Here is a 20,260-nt window from a genome sequence, read left to right as displayed (position 1 = left end):
ATCAAGGTGAATGCTGAGGACAGGCAGCTTTGCTCTGGAGGGCAGCACATGCATTTTAGTGTTGAATGGAATGCTTGTTTCCCTCTCTCTGACTTGGGGCACCTCAAAGAGCCCAGCTGCAGTGTTATTGACGCCCCATTTCTTTCCTTGTGCTTTCTTACAAGTAAAGCACAAACAGGCTTTTGCCTGAAAGGCAAGATGCCAGTGTTATCTTTCCTGAGTGGGCTCATAAATACAGATTCTTTGGAGGAGAGGTGAGTATAATCAGCGAACCAGCCAGCATTTTGCATGTGCAATGAACAGATGTGGCTGCATTATTCAGTTTCCCTATTTGACTTCCCTCCTAAGATGTTCTTCAGAAAATGTGATGTCGATGAACACATCTTCCCGAGTGAAAAGTAATCCATGCCAAGAGGAGTCTCAAATGTTCTTGTGAGCCATTTGTCGTGTTGGTTGCTTATTGATTTCTCTGCCCAAAATGTTATGACGTCCTGTGTCACTTCAAGTTTTCCTACAGAAGGTGAAATAATTTCTAATTATATTTTGTGTGAAACTAATTAGTATTGGAAAGTATGCTAGAGAAATGGTTTTAACTCTGCCCTTTATTTTTTCTTTGTATTACGAAATGTGACATTCATACTGATAGTGCATGAAGAAATTCACTAAAGAATGGTGATAAAAATGAACACCTGTGCAACCACCATCCGGAGTGACATGTGCAATGTTGCTGGCACCGGGAACTCCAATGCGCACTTCCTCTTTCCAGATTACTACAATCTTATTCTTGGGCCAGGGGTGTTATTGATTTCACTTAGTATTTTACCACCTATCTTTTTTTTTTTTTTAATAAAATTGGTTTTATTTTTTAACTTAATTTAATTAGAAAAACTTATTATTTATTTTTAAATTCTTGGCTGAGCTGGGTCTCTGTTGCTGTGCATGGGCTTTCTCTAGTTGTGGCAAGTGGTGGCTGCTCTCTCTCGTTGCTGTGCTCGGGCTTCTCATGGCAGTGGCTTCCCTTGGCCACTTCCCTCTGGCACAGCACAGGCTCTGGGGTGCGTGGGCTCAGCAGTTTCAGCGCGTGGGCTTAGCTGTCCTGCGGCATTTGGGATCTTACTGGACACGGGATCAAATCTCTGTCTCCTGCACTGGCAGGTGGATTCTTAACCACTGAGTCCTTTACCACCTATTTTATCTATCATTATTGGTACACTTTAGCTCTCCTTGTGACATACTACATATATATTTTGTGTGTTTGTGTAAATGCATAAGCCCACAGTGCTTCCTTAAATTCTGCTGCCTCGATGCTTCTCTGGTCTCACTCTAGACTCAGCCTTATCTTGTTATGTGTGTAGCTTTGGGTCATCTTTTTTGCTGCTGTTTAACAACCATTAGTAAGTATATACCACAGTTCATTGCATTGCATGGGTGAATATGTGTACTGTTTCTGGTTGTGATGTTTCAAGGCTGATAGGAGTATCCTTTGACTTGTACATAGATTCTACAGGGTATATAGCAAAAGAATATATATAAAAAGTGGTGTTTAAAATTTTTTTAATTTAATTATTATATTTTTGACTGTGCTGGATCTTCGTTGTTGTGAGCGGGCTTTCTCTAGCTGTGGTGACCAGGATTCTCATTCTGGTGGCTTCTCTTATTGTGGAACATGGGCTTTAGGGTGTGCGGGCTTTAGTAGTTGTGGTTTGTGGGCTCCAGAGCATAGACTCAGTTGTAGTGCATGGACTTAGTTGCTCCAAGGCAATGTCGGGTCTTCCCAGAGCAAGGAAGGCATTGGCAGATGGGTTCTTAACCACTGGACCACCAGGGAAGTCCCAAAAAGGGATATTTAAAGTTTTCTCTGGATAGTCAATGATAAAACATGCTAATCTAATGCAAAGGTTATCTTATTGTAAATTTTAGTATTTCTGACATAATGGAAAACATTGTTCATTTTAGTATCTAATATTTCTAGACACACACAATAGCCAAAAGGACAGTCAGATGCTTTTGCAGTCAAGAGTAGCATTCGGGACACAGTACACAGCCTTGACCCAGCTGTCCTTCCTGCCCCACATCCTTTAGTTCTGTGGGTCCTTCCAAGAAAAATAAAAGTGAATCATGCAATTGATTTCATCAGAGGCAGACATCTCTTCAGGACTTTTGTCTGCAGGAGTCCTGCTCTGGGGAAGAGCATGTGAATGATGAGCTGTGTAGAGCTGGGGCTATGCCGAGGTCAGGTGAGGCTTTGACGTGCATAGTGAGATTCTCCTCTCTGAATTACGTGAAACACAGATCCAAGTAATTGCCAGATCTAGTATTTCCTTCACATGCTCTGTGGTGGAATTTGCTGGTCAAAGCATCATTATTTCATTTATTGGGCAGTGTGAGATTTGATATCTAAGTCTTTGAGATAGTCCAAGTTTTCCATTAGCTTTTGTAGCAAGCATTAGTAAAAGAGGAAAATGGTACTTAAATAGTAATTTAATCATTACAGTGACCAACTGCCCAGCTTTTATGGTTATCATTAGTAGTTTTAGGAGAATTCTACTACTCTCAGTTTGGTTCAGGGAAATAATTGTATGATTTGTTTGATGGAAACTCTTAGTTTAAGTAGAATTTTTTTTCTCTGGGTGAGCTGAATGGTCTTAAAGGGTATGTGCTTTGGGACACACAGCTGTGATTAACTGGAATTTCACTTTATGGAAGTGCTAGTTATATTGTAAAGAAGTACCTTTCCAGCATGCTTCAAAAAACTGATCAGAACAAACTAGCAGGAAATATGGGAAATTTGACTTAATTGTAAAAGACATTTTAAATTAGAACAGTGGATCTCAGATGGCTCTTGAATTTGTACTTATTTGCATATATTACCAATTAGTCAGAAAATTGGGAAATTTCTGGTTACACTAATATTTGAATATAGTTACATAACAGTTTGGAAAATCTCAGTTAATAACAGTGAAATGAGCTCCCTTTTAAATCTAAACCCTATTAAAGCTTTATGCAAGATTCTTTATGTAACTTTGGTTTCCAAACAAAGCAACCATTCCAGATAAGGTATAAAATCATTTATTCTTCACACTGGGTCTTCATTAAAGCTCATCTGATCTTTCGTTTCAGTGTTTCAGAGTTTGCTTCACATCTCACAAAGGTTTTCTCCCGGGCTGGGTGAAGTAGTAGATCATTCATGTTTTCTGAGCAAAATGTCATTCTGCATAGGAAACATCAAACAAACATAGCACTAAGCTTTGGGTGGAGCTTATTGAAATGTTTTGTCCTTTGTTAAATACTCAATTCATATAACATGAACTTTATGCTATTTTTTTAAAAGAAAAAAAAACCAAAAAAGCTAGGTCTTTAAGACCGCAAATATTTTTATAACTTCAGAGAAAAACAAAAGCCAAATCAGTTAAAGCAATCTGTGTAAGGCTTCCAGGAGCTCTTCATGGTGTGATATTTCACTTCTGTAAAGAACTCAAAGTCCTAGGGCAGTCCTGCTTTGTTCTGCCTTATACAGCTCATCAAAGATTTGAGAGTAACAATTGTTTCTTTCACTACATGACCCTGTCTCCAAGGCAAACATTCGCACTTTCTTCAACTGTTCCTCACAGGCAGGCTTCGCTCCCAGCCTTCCTTCTTTGGACAGACTCCAGTTTGTCAACAGCCTTCTTAAAGGTACCTGGGCATGAGGCCACTGTCACCAGCATCTGCCTGGCTCAGCAGTGTAAGCCTGCCCTTCCCTTTTATTTGATCTTCCAGCCACAAAGGACATCACCATGGGTTCTGGGTTTCTCTTGGAGACCAACAGCTGATGACTTTGACCATTGGTTTGGCCTGAGATGCTATTTTGTGTTACTGACTTCAATTGAATCTATTTGGGGGGGAAAAATAGCAATAGTCACAGAGAATTGTAGTTTTAGCTTCTTTTTTTAAAAAAAAAAATTGTATCTAAGGTCAAGTATTTACTAAATCAAACATCTAAAATTAAAAAGTATTGTAATTATGGATGCATTTGAAAAATTCAAATAGTAAAGAAATATATAAAGTTGAGTATTAAAGGTCTTCTCCATCACCTTTCACTAATATGACTCCTCTCCCTGTTTTCATGGTTTGGTTTCTGTCTTTCCAGACCTCTTTCTATGCATTTACACTTAGATGGATGTTCATATACAAATATAAAATTTGTTGTATGAATTTTTCTGAAAAAATTTCCTCATTATCAAATAACGTACTTGGAGACCTGTTTGTATAAGTATATACACATCTATTTCATTCTCAGATGGGCCTAAAGATGATCATACTAAGTGAAGTAAGTCAGACAGAAAGATAAATACCATATGGTATCACTTATATGTGGAATCTAAAATATCATACAAATGAACTTGTTTACAAAACAGAAATAGACTCACAGACATAGAAAACAAACTTATGCTTACCAAAGGGAGAAGTGAAAGGGAAGAATAATTTGGGAATTTGGAATTAACAGATACACACTACTCTACATAAAGTAGATGGACATCAAGGACCTTAGCACAAAGAACTATATTCAATATCTTGTAATAACCCATAATGAAAAAGAATCTGGATAGGTGAATCACTTTGCTGTATACCCGAAATACTATAAATCGACTATATTTCAAAAAAAAAATCTATTTGATTCTTTCTCACCTGCTATATAACATTCCAGTGTATGGATGTACCACAGTGCATTTAGCCATTTTCCTATTAATGCAGATTTGGATTTTCCCCAATGGGTTAGTATTTACAAATAGTACTGCAACAAACATTTTAGTGCATAGATATCCTTAGTGGATATGTTGAATATTTCCCCAGGGTAGACACCTAGCATAAAATTCTGGGTCAAGATTCTGCATATGTCAAATTTTGATAATATAAGCTCCATGAGACCAGGGGCTTTATCTACTCTGTTTACTACCGTATATCCAGTAGCCACAGCAGTGTCTAGCATAAGATATATGTTCACTAAATGTTAGTTGTTGAATGAAATTCCCCTACAGAAGCTCTGTAATTTATACTTCCACGAATAGTATATGAGAATGCCCGTTTCTCCACCCCTCTACTAACTCTGGATGTTATCTGTGTTATGACTCCTGCAAAACTAATGGGTCACCAGTGATAATTTCATTGATTTTTGGTCTGCATTTGTATGATTACTGAGGCAATCAAATATCTTCTCATTTTGTTTAGCCAATCACTTTTCATGTCTTGCTATAGAACCAATCTTCTCTGCTCTCGGTCTTCACCCTACAACAGTCCTCTCACCCCTGACTTTGTGCTTTGGGGGAAGAAAGTCACCTCTCATTCAACTCCTTCCACAGAGGTAAAGAGCAAGTCACTTAACCATTTTTTTTCTCTCTCTTATTGTTAGCAAAGAGATTAAGATAGTGAGGTTTGTTTGCATCCCAGCTCTGGGATTTTAGTTTGTAAAAGGTACTCAGAATTGTTATTAGCTGCATGAGGTACATATTATAATTCCCATTTGTTCCTAAAGAACTGAGTCTCAGAGAGGAACAGTTATTGTCTGAGCCGACATAGGTGGAAGCAGTGAAATCAAGATTTGACTTTAGGTCTAGCTGATGCAGAGGTCATTGGATTCTGTCTGCGTATTGTTCTTCTCACTGCCTGTCTCTCTGGGAATCCCTCTTAGTCTCCCTGAAGCCTGCTGCAACATTGACCCACAGAACCAACCTGAACCGTTGTCTTTCTTAGACTTCTAGACCCTTCAATACTAGACTCTCACTCTTCAGAGTGTGATCCATGGGCCAGCAGCATCAGCAGCACCTGGGAGCTTGTTAGAAATGTAGACTCTCAGGCTCCATCTCTACCTACTGAAGCAGAGCCTACATTTTAACATGATTCCCAGATGATTCATGTGCACATTAAAGTTTGAGAAACCCTGGGATGAAGCAGATCATTAGTAAAATTAACGCATCTTATTTTCCTAATTAGGTCCTGGAGTTTCTTAATGCCCAAAGCCACAACTCTGACTTTTTTTGGCATTCTTCCCAATGGCGTTGGGTACTCCAAAGACCTATAGGAAGCACTGAGTTAAAAACTTAAAAAACTATAGGCCCCAGATCCCTTCCTTCCTTTTCATGATGTACCTCTTATAGCCCTGAGGAAAGCTGTGATGTGCATATATATTCATTTCCAGCTCTACAACACTGCTAGATTAAAGAAAGTCAGATCAATGGGACCATGACTAATGGAGGCGGAGCTGTTAGAAACTGCAGAGGCAACGAATGGGCAATGGATCAGACGAACTAAGTCAGACCTGGGCTCAGACAATTATTAGCAATGTCCCCAAGGTGTGTAACTCCTGTGAGCCTCAGGCTCCTAAAATACTACCTGTTTCAGAGGGTCACTGGGAAGCTTCTGTGAGGTGAATGCTCTGGAGCCCCTAGTTCAAGCCCATGGTGCAGCAAGGCTCTGGAACACTGCTCTCATTCCTCCCTTCTTTCCTTCTGCAGAGCTGTGTGGGTAAGCACCAGGGGAGAAGGCAGCCCTGTGTTTTATACTATCGTTCGGGTCGAGGCACCTAGAACTGTCATGGCGAGCGGCCTCTAAAACTGAGGATTTACTCTCTAGCTGAGAGAATCCGGGGAGGGTTGATGCTCAGAAGCTGAGCTGCTCTAAAGGGCCAACAAGTCATGCAAGAATAGCTAAGCGCTGAAGAGGAGAGAAGCAGTTTAATTTTCTCAAATTGATCATGTGGAGAAATCTGTTGGCTGACTGCAGAGTATGCTTTTAGTAATTGCCAGGATTTTGTATCCCAGGGAGATAAAATCTCGCAGTGCAGTTGTGTGAGGGACTCAGGGGGCATAAATCTGCCACGGGCGGCTGCTAGTAGCGACACCCCAGGGGTAAGGGAGGAGAGCAGTTCAGAGGTGAGGGGCGTGCTGCTCTTCAGCTGCGCTGGCCACACTCCAGAGAGAAAGCGGGCTGCTCAACAGAGGGCAGTAGGAAAGGAGAGACACATTTCCTGAATAGAGTGGGGAGGAGACAGAAGAGGGTCTGCGGAACTGCAGAACCACAGAAAAGCACGGCAGCCCTGGGAAAATATACCGAGCATCCCTTTGCTCTGCTGAGAGGACTGAGGGAGCCGCTGGACATCCTTTCTTGCCTTAACTCCCTGCCCTCAACCCAACCCTGCCCTCAACCCCCACCGTGGGCCAAGGGAGATATTCAGTCACACAGAACCATACCTCCTGAGGGTAACCCGCTGGTCCACACCAGAATTTCCTAGGGCTCTTATTACCAAATGTGTGGTCCTCCATAGACCACAGCCAGTCAGAAGCTCTTCAGGTGGGTCTGGGAATTCTGCTTGTTTCATAAGCTTCCCAGCGATCCCTTGGCATTCTAAGATTTGAAAGGTGCCACTTCAGGGTGAGATTTTGAGATTGTGATCTGCTAAAAGCATTTCTCTGGGTAAACAACAAAGAAGAAATGTCACTTCTAGGTCCTTGCTGTTCAAAATGTGGTCCTTGGGCCAGCACGTGGTGAAATCTGAAGAGCACTGGGCCAGGGAGTGGTTCTCAGACTCTGGAGGCAGGTAGCTGTTAACTGGGGGCTGGGGGGCGCAGAGGAAAGAGGCTAGATGGGAATCAGAGACCTGGGTGTAAATCTTGGTCCTTCCACCTGTGGCTTTGGGAACTCAGGATGGTCATTGCACCTTTCTGAGCATCTGTATGCCATTGTTGGAACATAACAATGCCCACTTCATAAGATAAATGCAAGTATTAAATTGTGAGAGTACTGACGTAGGTAGACGCTCAACAGATGTTAGGAGGAGGTTGAAAAAGCACTCACCTTTGCTGTGTTTCTCCCACTTTGACTCTGATGCTCTTCAGAGCAAGGCCTGAGTGAAGGGACCCTCTTCCCCAGGGGATGATGGTTTGGACCGTATTCCAGACATTGGACCACACCATGCGGTTTTCCCACTTGAACTTGATCATGATCAGTTCCCCAATATCCACATCCAATGTTATTAGAAAGGAATAGGTTTCATTACTAGTAATTCCTTTGCTCCTTGAAGATACAAAGGAAACCAGACATAGTCAGTTGATTTGTAACGGCAAAGTGATGCTTTCAGGATGGGATTTTCAGGATGTGTTAGATTTGTCTGAATGACTCGTGATGGTCTTTTCTGCTGCATTTCCCAAAGTGGTGGTGGACAGACTATTAATAGAGATAGCAATAGATGTGCCAGGATAAAAAAGGGTTTTCCAGAGCAGTAATACTGGGAAAACCATCTTATTTTCTGTGATAGCATGTTTAAAAGGTTGCAAGTGTTCTGCAGTGATGAATCTAGTTAACTTTGTTTAGCTCAGGCTTCCTAATCTCTAGCTTAATACATCAGGAGAACTGCCTCCAAAAAAGGCAGGTGTCTCTGGGCAATACAGCTCTCTGTAGGTTCTGTAGGTTCATGATCAATACATGAGCACCACACTACAGTCTTCTCTCCAGATCAGTGCTTTTCTTCCTCCCCAACATAAATAGAAACTTCCATTAAGACAACAAGTATAGCAGTAATAGAAAACCATATATAAAAGGGATGTACCAGTTTGGAGCAAAATTTAAATGCAGATCCTTAGGTTTCATTATCAGCTTTACTCACTAATCTCCAAGACATTAAAATGTCCCAATATTGACAGAGCAGTCAGGCACTCTTTCCACTACTTAGAACAATCCCTGCTCCCCCAGGGAGAGATTTGGGATGGTGCAGAGTTAACACTGGATTTAGGGTGAGACAGGTGGCTGGAGGATTCCCTGGCTCAGCTCATCTTAGCTCTTCCTGCAGGAATGTGCAAAGCACCATTTAGGAATCCACCCACCCCACTAGGCTGGGAGCACCCTAAGGATAGGGTCCTCTCTACCTCTAGTGCAGAGCACTGACACCTCCTTGCTGAGTGACTGAACCCGTGGGATGATTGGAGGTTCAAAACCAGGGGTGATTTTCAGGAGGCTGAGAACCGTCCCTGGAGCAGATGAAGGCTGGTGTCACTTCCCAAGGAGAGCCCATGCTGAGGGTGGAGATGCTGAAATAAAGCGGCCGGTGAAGCTGGCCAGCCTGTGCAGGAGGCGTGAAGCCACTGCCTGTGTTGTGAGCAGGTGTGTAGCAGGGCAAAGGACAGGTGGGGAGGGCTGGCAGTGCAGGCTGACTGAGTGGAAAATTCGTGCCATGTTGAATGAGACCAGTTTTATTTCCGGGTTATGGTTTTCGGAACTCTCTGGAAAGGTGCTCAGGGCCTTCCTGGGGACAGGAATGTGTCCTGCGCCTGCTCTCAGCATTCCTCCTAGACTGGCCACCTCTGGTTCCCTTTTACATTCGGCCCCTGTCGCTTCGGGCCCATCACAAACACAGGTGGCAGCGACATAAAGTAATGGCTGGGACTGGGCGAGGCCGAGGAGGCGTGACAAGGTGCCGAGCGTGGGCCGATGTCCCGTCAGACAGGGTGTCTGGGACACTCATACTGGGCTGAGAAGAGTGAGCTGTGCCTGGCCCGACCCTTGGAAAGCAGAGTCCATCCAGAGCCTGTGAGAAAACTAAGCCTGTCCTCACCACGGACGGGGCTGTATCTCATACTCACAGAGTGATGGGGATCTTCTGCCTCTCCCCTCTTGTTCCGAGGAATGACACGGTGAAAGTTGGTTCTACAGGGTTCTCAGTTTGGTTGATGAACCGAATCTTGAACTGGTAATGATAAACTAGAGCGGGGTGGGATGGCGACGGAGAGAGAAAGACAACATAAGCAGAAATTTTTAAAATAAAAAATCTTGTATTTTTTAAAATTTAAGAAAGCAGAGAGAAAAGTATGGATGAATAGATAACCCAATTTTGTTTTCTGGGTGGTGGAATTCTGAAAGTTTTTTTATTTTCCTTTTTTTCCTTCTCTGAATTTCTTTAATGTCTAAGAGGACTTATGTTTGTAATATAATAAGTATTATCCAGAAAAAAATAGAAAAAAAGGCAGAATAGGAGTATAGTTGGTATTCTCACTAATTTCTAGATGAAGTTCTGTTATACCATTCCACGTACTTAGCAAGGGTCCCCGTTTATAAATGAAAGGATAGACTGCCTTTGAGGCCGCTGACAAAAGCAAGAGAACACATTGTTGTTTTCACTTTTGCTTGTATTTGATGGTATTAGTTTTAGGGTGGGACAGAGCAACAGCCAAGAAATATGCCGTGATGACCACATCTCTGCCTTCTGGGGCTTGGAAACTGGTTTTGTGGGGTTCAACAGCACATTTCCTGATAGAAACAAGACAACCAGTTCTAGTACCTGGGCCTAAAATTGTCCTATCTTTTCAAGTGTCCAGAATGTCCTTCTTCTGTGTTGTTTGGAATAGGGAAATTAATTTTATTCTTCTTTACCTAAACATAGCCTATATTTAGCTAATAAAAGCAAATGACTTACTATCAGACAGGTGTTGTTAAACATTTTGCATGGCATCATCTCAGTTACTCATCATAATGACCCTAGGAGGAGGGTATTGCGGTTATCAGCCTCATTTAAAACATTTTATTTATTTTATTTTTGGCTGCACTGGGTCTTTGTTGCTGCACGTGGATGTTCTCTAGTTGCGGGGGTGGGGCCACTCTTTGCTGCAGTGAACGGTTTCTCATTTCGCTGGCTTCTCGTTGAGGAGCACAGTCTAGGTGTACAGGCTCAGGAGTTGTGGGGCATGGGTTTAGTTGCTCTGAGGAATGTGGAATCTTCCTGGAGCAGGGATCAAACCCATGTCCCCTGCATTGCAGGCGGGTGCTTTACCACTGAATATCAGGGAAGTACTATCAGCCTCATTTTATAAAGAACAAAACCAGGGCTAGAGAGGTGAAGTGACCTGCTCAGGGTCCCATAGCAGAGTCTGTGCTCACGGCCTGGAGCAATTGCCTTGCTCAGCCTGCACTGTTACATCAACCAGCTGTGGGGCTCTTTTCAAAATTATCCCACCTCATTTCCAAATAACTGATGGCTGCTTGGACTTCTTTATCTTGCTGTCTCCATATTCTCTAAGTACTTGTGGCTCTTTAGCTTAAACAGGCTTAATATGGCATGTCAACTTGATTGGTAGGACTGCCTGGGGCCCCATGTTGAGATGGGCTGTGAGACCATGTCTAGGCTCTTAGGAGGACTGCTGTCTGCCCTGGGCAAAGGATAGGGGACATATGATTACTTGTTGTTATTTGCTTTTTCCGTTCTAGATAGTGATTAATCTACTAATCCTGATACAGTGCTTGCACATAGTAGTTGCTTAATAAACATGTGTGGGATGCATGAACTGACAATTTGGGAATATCAGGATGTGTATGAACATTAGGAAGATGGAAATCACCCCAGAGAATTCAAAATTGGAGTTCTCAGCTTTGTTGTAGAATTCCTTCTGGAAAGCATAGATCATGGAACTAACCACTTGATTATCCATTCCATGCACCCAGCATGTGGAAATTCACCATCCTCAGGAATCAATCTACTTACTCCCAAATGGTACATTTCCACTGGAGGTTGGTAGCAACACAGACCTGGCAGCAGCGGTGGCTAATGGCACGTTGCCAACACATCAGCTGCAGGGTTCTGTGTGCCTGTATTGCTGGGTTTCTGGGTTATTTACACAACTCTAACCTTTGGCATAAGCCCATTTTCCCGTTTGGGTTTTGCAGTGGATTGGCTGCAGTCCTCTGCATAATAGGTGCTCAAATATTCCAGCCTGGAATAAAATAGTTAGATGCTCTCAAGACTGTGAGGCTGTGGGTGAGAAATAAGAGAAGGACTGAGGGACCCCAGGAAGGATCCCTAAACCCTTGAATGACAGTGGTGGAGACAGAGATTCTGGTCTATCATCCCAGAAGCCTCTGGAGAGATCTTATGCTATTTGGGGTCTGCCTAGGGAACTTTGTAACAAGTAAATAGTTGAAGTTGAACAAGTTGAAGTTGAACTTGTAAGTTCAACTTGTAAGTTGAACTGAGACAAAAAGATATGAGACAAGGCCTTGGGGGTGTGGGGTAGACTGTGGACAGGATGACACGAGAGAACTGGTCTCTAGTTAATTCCCAAACAAGGAGGCAGAGAATCTTCCAGAGTATGTAAGGAACTCATAACAACCAGTTTAATATGTATTCATTAGAAATCTACTACCCAGCCCAGTGAATAAAATAGTGTAATTGGCTGTATCCATGGTAATACATTGACTAACATTTATTTCGTTTACCTGCGCCTGGCACTTTGTATTTTTATCTCATTTAATCCTTATGACAGGTGATACTATTATTATTTCATTTAAGAGAAGAGGAAACTGAAGCACAGAGAGGTTAAGTGATTTTTCCAGTATCACACAGCTAGTAAGTAGCATAGCTATGACGTAAGTCCAGGCCACCTGACTCCAGAACTCGAACTTTTAAATGTTTATACCCAGGACCAATAGCTTTATATACCCTAAGGAAAATGTTCATGTGTGGAAAGAGGTTGAAGTTCAAAGACATCATAAAAGAATTTTTAATTAAAAATAAATTAAAAACACCCTAAATATTCACCAATAGAGAAATGACTATGGGCTAATAATGACAATTATTAGAATTACCATTTAGCTCTTTGTTTTGTTCCAGACACTTAACTATTGTTTCTCAAAATTATTTCATTTCTCTTTTCTACAACTTTGTAAGATGCCTACTTTAACCTCCCTTTGCATCATTTTACAAATGAAGAAGCTGAAGCTCAGGAAATTTGAGTAACTTGTCCATTGTCGTGAACCTATGAACTAGTGAAGCTGCAATTAGACTTTAGTCTGCTGATTTCAAGTTCATATTCCCAAACGTGATTTACTCTTATGAAGTGATTACAAGATATTTTTGGAATGGTTTCAATGCTTATGAAAGAAGTGGGGAAAAAACCCCAACCAGCCATCAGGATACACATGGTACATCTAACATGAGACTAATTCTAATAAAACAGAATGCACAGAAGGAGGGAGATTTGCAAAAATATTAAGTGATTATCTCTGGGGAGGAGAGAGAAGTAACTTTTATTATCTTTTTTGTGATTTTCTGCAAGTTCCACATTTTCTGCCATGAGTATGTATTCTAATTAGACTCTTCTTGGAAAAAGAAAAGTTTGTAAAAGTATTAAGAAAGATAACAGAACCAGAAGCTGTGGTCCTGGCCTTAGAGGTGCTTGCAGCTGGGAAGCAGAGTCACTTCTGTGACCCTTGCCACCTCCTATCCAGTCTCATGGGCATCAATGTCCAGGATCTTCTCCCCTTGAGGGCAGTGTTGGGGTCGTGTTAACACTTGAACCTCAGCGATTCACAGCACACATTGGGAATCTAAGGAGTGCTTCTGGGGCTATTTGTGTGAAAACAAGGCAGAACACATGTTACATTAAAGAGTCTAATTGTGAATAGGACTAATCAGAATATTGCTTCCACTTGTTGAGATCCTGCTAAAACATCAGGCTACATACTAAGTGCTTGTTGTTGTTGTTGTTTAGTCGCTAAGTCGTGTCGGACTCTTTGTAACACCCTGGACTGTAACCCACCAGGCTCCTCTGTCCATGGGATTTCCCAGGCAAGAATACTGGAGTGGGTTGCCATTTCCTTCTCCAGGGGATCTTCCCTACCCAGAGATCGAAGCCACATCTCCTGCATTGGCAGGTGGATTCTTTACCGCTGAGCCACCAGGGAAGCCCTATACTAAGTGCTTTGCATACATTATTTTTGTCCTTCAGACTAAATGAGGATAACACGGTAAGACTGCATTTTCTACACCTACCCCTGCTGTCCTGGTCCACTCTCTACCCAGTTCTGGACCCCAGGATGTGACCCCCAGAGCCTCATCTCCTGGCTTCCTTATTGGATGGCTTCTGGTTCACACTGACTCACTGAGGACGCACCAGCGGGAGATCAGGGCAGAGCAGAGAGAGGTCAGGGTATTTCTCTGCTCCCTCCTGCTTTGAAGCCTGACTGTAGTAACTGCTGTCCCTGATGAGCAGCTGTCAGTAGCTTCTCCTCCACAGCTTACATTCTCTTTGGCTATTCCTTCTCTTCGCTTCTCTGAGTACCCTGTTTGTTAGATTTGAGGTGCATAAACATCCCATGTTGCTTTCCTTATTATCACCCACCCTGTCTAAGGAGTTCTGCCTGCTCTCTACTCAGGTGAGTAGAGTCCTGTTTACTGCTGAGACCCAGAGAGGTAGGGTGTCAGTGATCCCGATGAATTACAGATAAGGAAGCAGAGATTTGTGATTCACTGGTGTCTCACTAGGTAAAGAAGCCTCCTGCCAACGCAGGAGATGCAGGTTCGATCCTTGTGTCAAGAAGATCCCCTGGAGAAGGAAATGACAACCCGCTTTAGTATTCTTGCCTGGGAAATCCCATGGACAGAGGAGCCTGGCTAGTTACAGTCCAGGGCATTGCAGAGAGATGGACATGACTTAGCGACTAATCAACAAGAAAGCAGAGATTTGGAGAGGAGTCCAAGGTGACTCAGATAGTTAGAAGTGGAGATGACTCTGAACCCAGGTGTCTGTCTGATTCCAAAAGGTCCTTCCCACTGTGTCCTGGGATTCTGGTTCTGGCAAGCTGAATCTTCCCTTTGAAAGCAAACAGCAAACAGCCCTGAAGAAAAGCTGCAGTCTATACCTGCCTCCTGTGAAGCCACCGAAACCAAGCGCCTGCAGGGTCTGATCCACTGACATCCATCCTGGGCTATCACTGTTGCTGCTGCTTCGCAGTTGCTGGTCTGCTAAATGTCCAGCCCCCAGGGCAGGGATAAATGTTTCATGTCCCTGCACTGGAGATGGGTTTTTGTCTTCCTTTGGTCTTAAAATGTGAGTAGGAAGAGACCAGTTTCCATATCTGAGATGTCATGGTTCCCACGATTCTGAAGGAAGGGATTGGATTTGATAATTCCAAAGGTTCTGTTAGCGCTCACATCCTATGGATGAGAATTATCTGTGCCCTGCAGTGTCTCCCTGGGGGCAGGACCTATGTAGGCAGTCAGAACCATCAAGGGTGTGTAAATCGTGGAGGTCACAGACGTGCAGAAACACGGGCACCCACGTCTGCAGAAGCATGATGCCCAAACCCATCACACAGTGATAGCACAAGGAATTCCTTTTGCCCTGCACTAGGAAAGCCACTTCTGGGGAGAAATATTGAAATTATTTTTTGTAATATGTAAGATATTTTCATGTTTAGACCTATTTATTTGTTCTTATTTTGGATTTTGTGTTTTTCCTTTAAAAATAAAAAAGACCATTTGCCTTTTATTTCCCACCACACCCCAGGACAATGATGCTGTTCTAACGATTAAGGAAAAAAGCATGAATAATTTTTGCTCACTTTACCTTATGGCATGTTTAAAAAGGATTTTAAAAAATGATTTCAGGGAAATGCTTTTGATCCTGTGACTGCAGGGAGCACAACGTGTTCCTCAGTGCAGGCAGGAGAAGTTATTTCAGGTCTTAATGGTGCAAAGCATGAAATAGCCCGTTAACCTTGGATGAGATCAGGCAAAGTCCACCTGGGGCAGAGGTATGAGGCCTCTGGAGAGTCTCCTCACCAGATCGCCCCCCTGGGGCTCAGACACCCTAGAAACCCTGGATCCTAGTTTCGTGTGGACCCCACTGATGCCACTTAACAAAAAAATAAGTTCCTTTTTACAAGGTAGCTACTATGGGCACCAGGTGATGGAAATTTATAAAAAAGGAATTTTTTTCCTTTTTTTTTTTTAATCTCGTGGAAAATATTCTGAATCATTAGATAGTGGCTTTGGGAGATATTATGACTCTCTTTGCAAACATCAGAGAGGTCTTTTTTTTTTTTTTTTGAATGTATAGATTTTTCTCTCATGGAGATGGTAAGAATGAGATCTTGTGTTCTCTTGCAGCACTATGGTCTTGTTCCTAGATCTTATATGCCTCTAACCCGAGAGGGACGCTGAAGAGCATGGAATTGAGATGATGGTCTTAAGCAGGGGATTAATGTAGGAATAGCCAGCACTAGCAGGGGCTGGCTGAATGAACTCAGAACAGGATCAAGGGAAGAAGAGAAATGGGCTTTTTTGTTTTTCTGATTTTGGTTTAAGATAGCATTTTTTTTTCAATTCATCCATTTTTAATTGAAGAATGATTGCTTTACTATATTGTGTTAGTTTCTGCCATCCATCAACATGCATCAGCCATAGGTATACATCTGTCCAGAAGACAAGAGTGCTCTCATCAGCTGGTGCGAATTCTCACTGGCTGGCTGGGCCCAGAGAGCAGGGAGAAAGTACAGGCAGGAGGAGGACGAGGAGGAGAGGCGGGATGATGGACTACTGTGTCTCAGGAATGAGCTGGTAATAATACTGAGTGAACTGGTCTCCGTCCTAATGCTTAGGCCATGTGTGGTGAAAGGAGTGAAGCCCATGGAATGGGGGAGACCTGGGGTCAAACATTATGTTTGACACTGTGCAGGGCCCTGTGGGGCTCCTGGGCACAAGGTCTTTCTGTGTCCCCCATTTCTTTGATTATAGGAAACAGCCTTCATTCAGCCTCCATGAACTTCCCTGAGTTCCAACGGGCAGATTCCAGCAGTTGCTAATTAGGGGAGGGAGGGGATTCGAGACCAGGGAGAAACTAACAGTCAGGGGAAACAACAGTGCAGCCTTGGGGGCAAGGTCCTGTTTCCTCATCAAGGGATACACACCACAGTGTCCTTTACCCATCTTGCAGATACTGGAAACCCACTCCAGGTGGAAGAAGGTATAACAATGGTGTGCTGCCCACAAGCATGTAGACCCCAGAGCAACTGGTTGATGATGCTGACTCCCATTTACGTCACCAGCAGCCCAGCAGAAGAATGTCCACGAGCTGATCATACCCTTTTTGAACAATTACTATAAAACTTCTCACTATCTTGCCCCAGTTGGGACACACAGTTTTGAGGGCATTAGCCAGCTGTGGCCCCCTTTCCCTGGCAAAGCAATAAAGCTCTTCTTTTCTACTTCACCCAAAACTCTGTCTGAGATTCGATTCAGCACCAGTGTACAAGTTTTCAGCATAACATTTGCTCCTTATAAGCTGGGTGGCTTTGGGGAGGTGATTTAGCCTCACTGAATCTCAATTTATCTGTTGGAAAATTAGGCAACATCAGTCTCCCCCCTTCCATCTCCGTCTCTCTCTGTCTGTAAGTTGTTGTGAGGATTAAATGATAAATGAAATAATTGATGCAACACATCCAGCATAGTGCCTGAACCTAGTAAGCTCCCCTGAGTGCTGCTTTCTTCTCTTCCACCCCATTACCGCCTCCAGTTGCTGTGAGGATTAAATTAGATAAGGTGCTTGCTAGCAGAACTACATACAGGTTTGTTTCCCGCCTCCTTCTCGTAAAAAAAAAAAAAAAAAAAGGCTCCCAAACTAGCAAAATTTCCTTCCAAGAGGGTGAGATTGGTAGTGGCGATAAATTGCCTCGTTTCCCTCGGCGACTGTTTCCCAATTCTCTTTCTGCTCCTGCTGTCCTCTTCCATGTTTACCCGAATTCTGGCGTATGGTTGTAGAAAATAGATCCTTTGATGGTTTTGTCAAAATATCTTGGGAGCCAGAGGAATGAGGACCAAGTTAGTCATCCTTTCTGCAACTACAATCAGGAGGTGATGTTTATCTTGCCCAGCCAGACCCTGCACTGAAATATATAGTACAATTAGATGTCCTTGAAAAATGTGGCTTGTGGATGCTCTGTAACCAGGGATGGGCAAGTTTGTTCCTTTATGAATCTATAAGTACTCATCAAAGGCTGGAGGTGGTCACTGAAATATACTTTGGGAGCCCAAGTCACAATGATCGTGGCATGGTGGCTGAGGAGGGGAGCAGTTATGGGGCCTAGATTAAAGACTTGATGTCAGCACTGTCAATAGAACTTTCTAGATGATGGAAACCGTCTATTTCTGTACTCTCTGATATGGCAGCCACATAGTTGAGCATTTGAAAGGCGGCTAGTATGACTGAGGTTTCAAGGTTTTAATTTTAAGTAATTTAAATAGCCACATATGGTTAGTGTAGCATTATATAGGGCTTCCCAGGTGGAACAGTGGTAAAGAATCCACCTGTCAATGCAGGAGACATGGGTTCAATCCCTGGGTCGGGAAGATAGCCTCCAATATTCTTGCCTGAGAAATCCCTTGGACAGAGGAGCCTGGTGGGCTACAGACCGTGGGGTCGCACAGAGTTGGACACGACTAAGCGTGCACGAGTGCAAGCAATATACAGGCTGCACACCCCAGGAGCAGCGGCTTTCACATGGGTGGGAGTCTCATCTGGGCATAATTTCCAGCTGTACCCAGGGTACCCGATGTGGCCGAAGGGCTCTGCTCCCTGCCAGCAAGTGAAACTAGGCTGAGCAGATTAGGACTGGAAAGGCTGAGGTGGATCTGGGGAGAATTTGGAGGGTCCAGGGGAGGGAAGGGTGTGGTGCAGGCTGCAGCTCATCCCTGGAATCTCTCTGGGGCTGGGGGTTTGGTTCAGGCAGTCTTATCTCACAGTCCCAACACCGTATTTTCACTGGCTATCCCTGGAGCAAGATGAGCGGCTGGTGAGAAAGAGACTCAAGTGCTGCCTCCAGGGGACTCCTCTTCTGTCTTCTTGGGATAGATAGCACCCTGTGCACAGTGTGTGGGAGGGTGTTGGTCTCCCCTGAGCCCCCCTGAAGGAGGGCCTCTGCCTACCCTGGCTCATATTATGCTTGAAGAAGGAGTGATGGCCTGGCACAGTGGTTTTGGCAACTGCTGCGTGAGATAGTGCTGCCCTAATGCGATTCCTTGGTTCTCCTTCATAAGAAAAGGGTTCCTTTGAGTTCATACCAGCCATGTGTGGTGATCAGGCATCTGAACTCCTTGGCAAGGGAAAAACTCAGCCCGGCTTGTGGCAGCTACTCTTCCCTCCCCTCTTCCTTCTCTTGACTCTCTCACCTCCCGACCCCATATCCATACCCCCAGTAGAAGTCCTCCAGCAGGACCCAGTCCCTCACTTCAGATGCACAGCCCTGCCAGGAAGGTAAAAAATGACCCTGTCTCTTTCCAGCTGATCTCAAGGAGAAAGCAAGACCCTTCCCCACCTCTCCTCCTTCCCTCAACCCCATAGACAGACCATGGGCAGGTTACTGAGATTAAAAACCACTTGACTAATTGTTGGGAGTGCTTAGTCCCTCAGTCGTGTCTGACTCTTTGCGACCCCATGGACTGTAGCCCACCAGGATCTTCTGTCCTTGGGATTTTCCAGGCAAGAATACTGGAGTGGGTTGCCATAGCCTCCTCCAGGGGATGGCCTGGGTCTAAATCCTGTCTCTGCTAAGACTTCCTTTTGTGTCCCTGGGCAAATGATTTTCTCTTATCTGGGCCTTTGTTTCCTTGTCTGGGAAATGTGGAATTGAACAGTTTCTTGAAATGCTAACATTCCAGGATTAGAGTAGATCCAGTGAAATGTGATTATCTGAGAGGCTTAATCACTCCAGGCTGCACTGCCATTTGAAAGAGGAGCTGGTTAACTGAAATGAGTGTCTAATTGGCAGTCTGGAGTGGGGTATCTCCCTGAAGCAGGATGCCTTCCAAATTCCCTCACCTGCTCCGGGGGTCTCAGGCTCCTCCACCCCTCCAGGAAGGACAGCTGAAGGGACCCTCTGTCCCTCAGGCAAGAAAGATCCTGCCCTCACTCCACGTGCTCTCAGAAGCTATCCACTGCTCAAATGGATTTCTGTCATTCCTGGGCTGCACAGAAGCGCAATCTAGCTGGAGAACAAAAGTTCAGATAAACAAAAGAATCCTGTGCATGGGAGCTTGAACTTTGGAGTGTGGTAATGAAAGGAATGCCAGCCTGGGAGTCAGAGGGACCTGGGTTCTACGCCTCCTTCCAGGCTAACCGAACCTGCGGACCTCACCTGGCTGTTGTGGGCACCATGAGAAGTCTGTGGCTGCACCAAATGTTTTTGTGTAAAACGCTGTGCAAATGCAAAGCGGTGTTGAGGGCGTTCACCTTCTGTAGCTACAGATATGTGCAGAGTAACAATCAAACGGCACTGGGCTCCTCCCAGGGCCATGAGCCAGTGCTGTGAAAAGTAAGATGCTAAATCACTCCCGAGCTGTTTTAAGGATTAGGCAGAAATGTTAATGGCAACAGATGTCGGCTTGTTCCCTCCAGGAGGATTTAGGTTTCAGTGGAGTATTTCTCTGCTGGCTTCAGCCCAAATCACGGCCACAGCCCTTTTTCTG

At 43.9% G+C, this 20,260-nt stretch overlaps 1 protein-coding gene across 2 annotated transcripts in view; it reads right to left on the bottom strand.

Annotated features, from left to right (window-relative positions):
• Nucleotides 1–3,053: 3,053 nt before the first annotated feature.
• Nucleotides 3,054–20,260, bottom strand: part of LIPC (lipase, hepatic) — a 163,482-nt gene continuing 146,275 nt past the window's right edge. The window contains exons 7-9 of one of the 2 annotated variants that reach the window (XM_010836815.1): nucleotides 9,612–9,729; nucleotides 7,831–8,049; nucleotides 3,054–3,211 (exon numbers count right to left, since the gene is read on the bottom strand). In XM_010836815.1, the coding sequence (XP_010835117.1) occupies nucleotides 3,100–3,211; nucleotides 7,831–8,049; nucleotides 9,612–9,729 (449 nt within the window). In that variant the 3' untranslated portion in view covers nucleotides 3,054–3,099. The remainder of the gene's footprint in view (nucleotides 3,212–7,830; nucleotides 8,050–9,611; nucleotides 9,730–20,260) is intronic. The other variant, XM_010836816.1, reaches the window with a different exon arrangement.

The sequence above is a fragment of the Bison bison genome, unplaced genomic scaffold (genome assembly GCF_000754665.1).
Source record: "Bison bison bison isolate TAMUID 2011002044 unplaced genomic scaffold, Bison_UMD1.0 scf7180017864066, whole genome shotgun sequence".
In the NCBI taxonomy this organism is placed as follows: Eukaryota; Metazoa; Chordata; class Mammalia; order Artiodactyla; family Bovidae; genus Bison; species Bison bison.
Note: the sequence above shows the minus strand (reverse complement) of the source record. Positions and strands in the feature narration are given on the sequence as shown.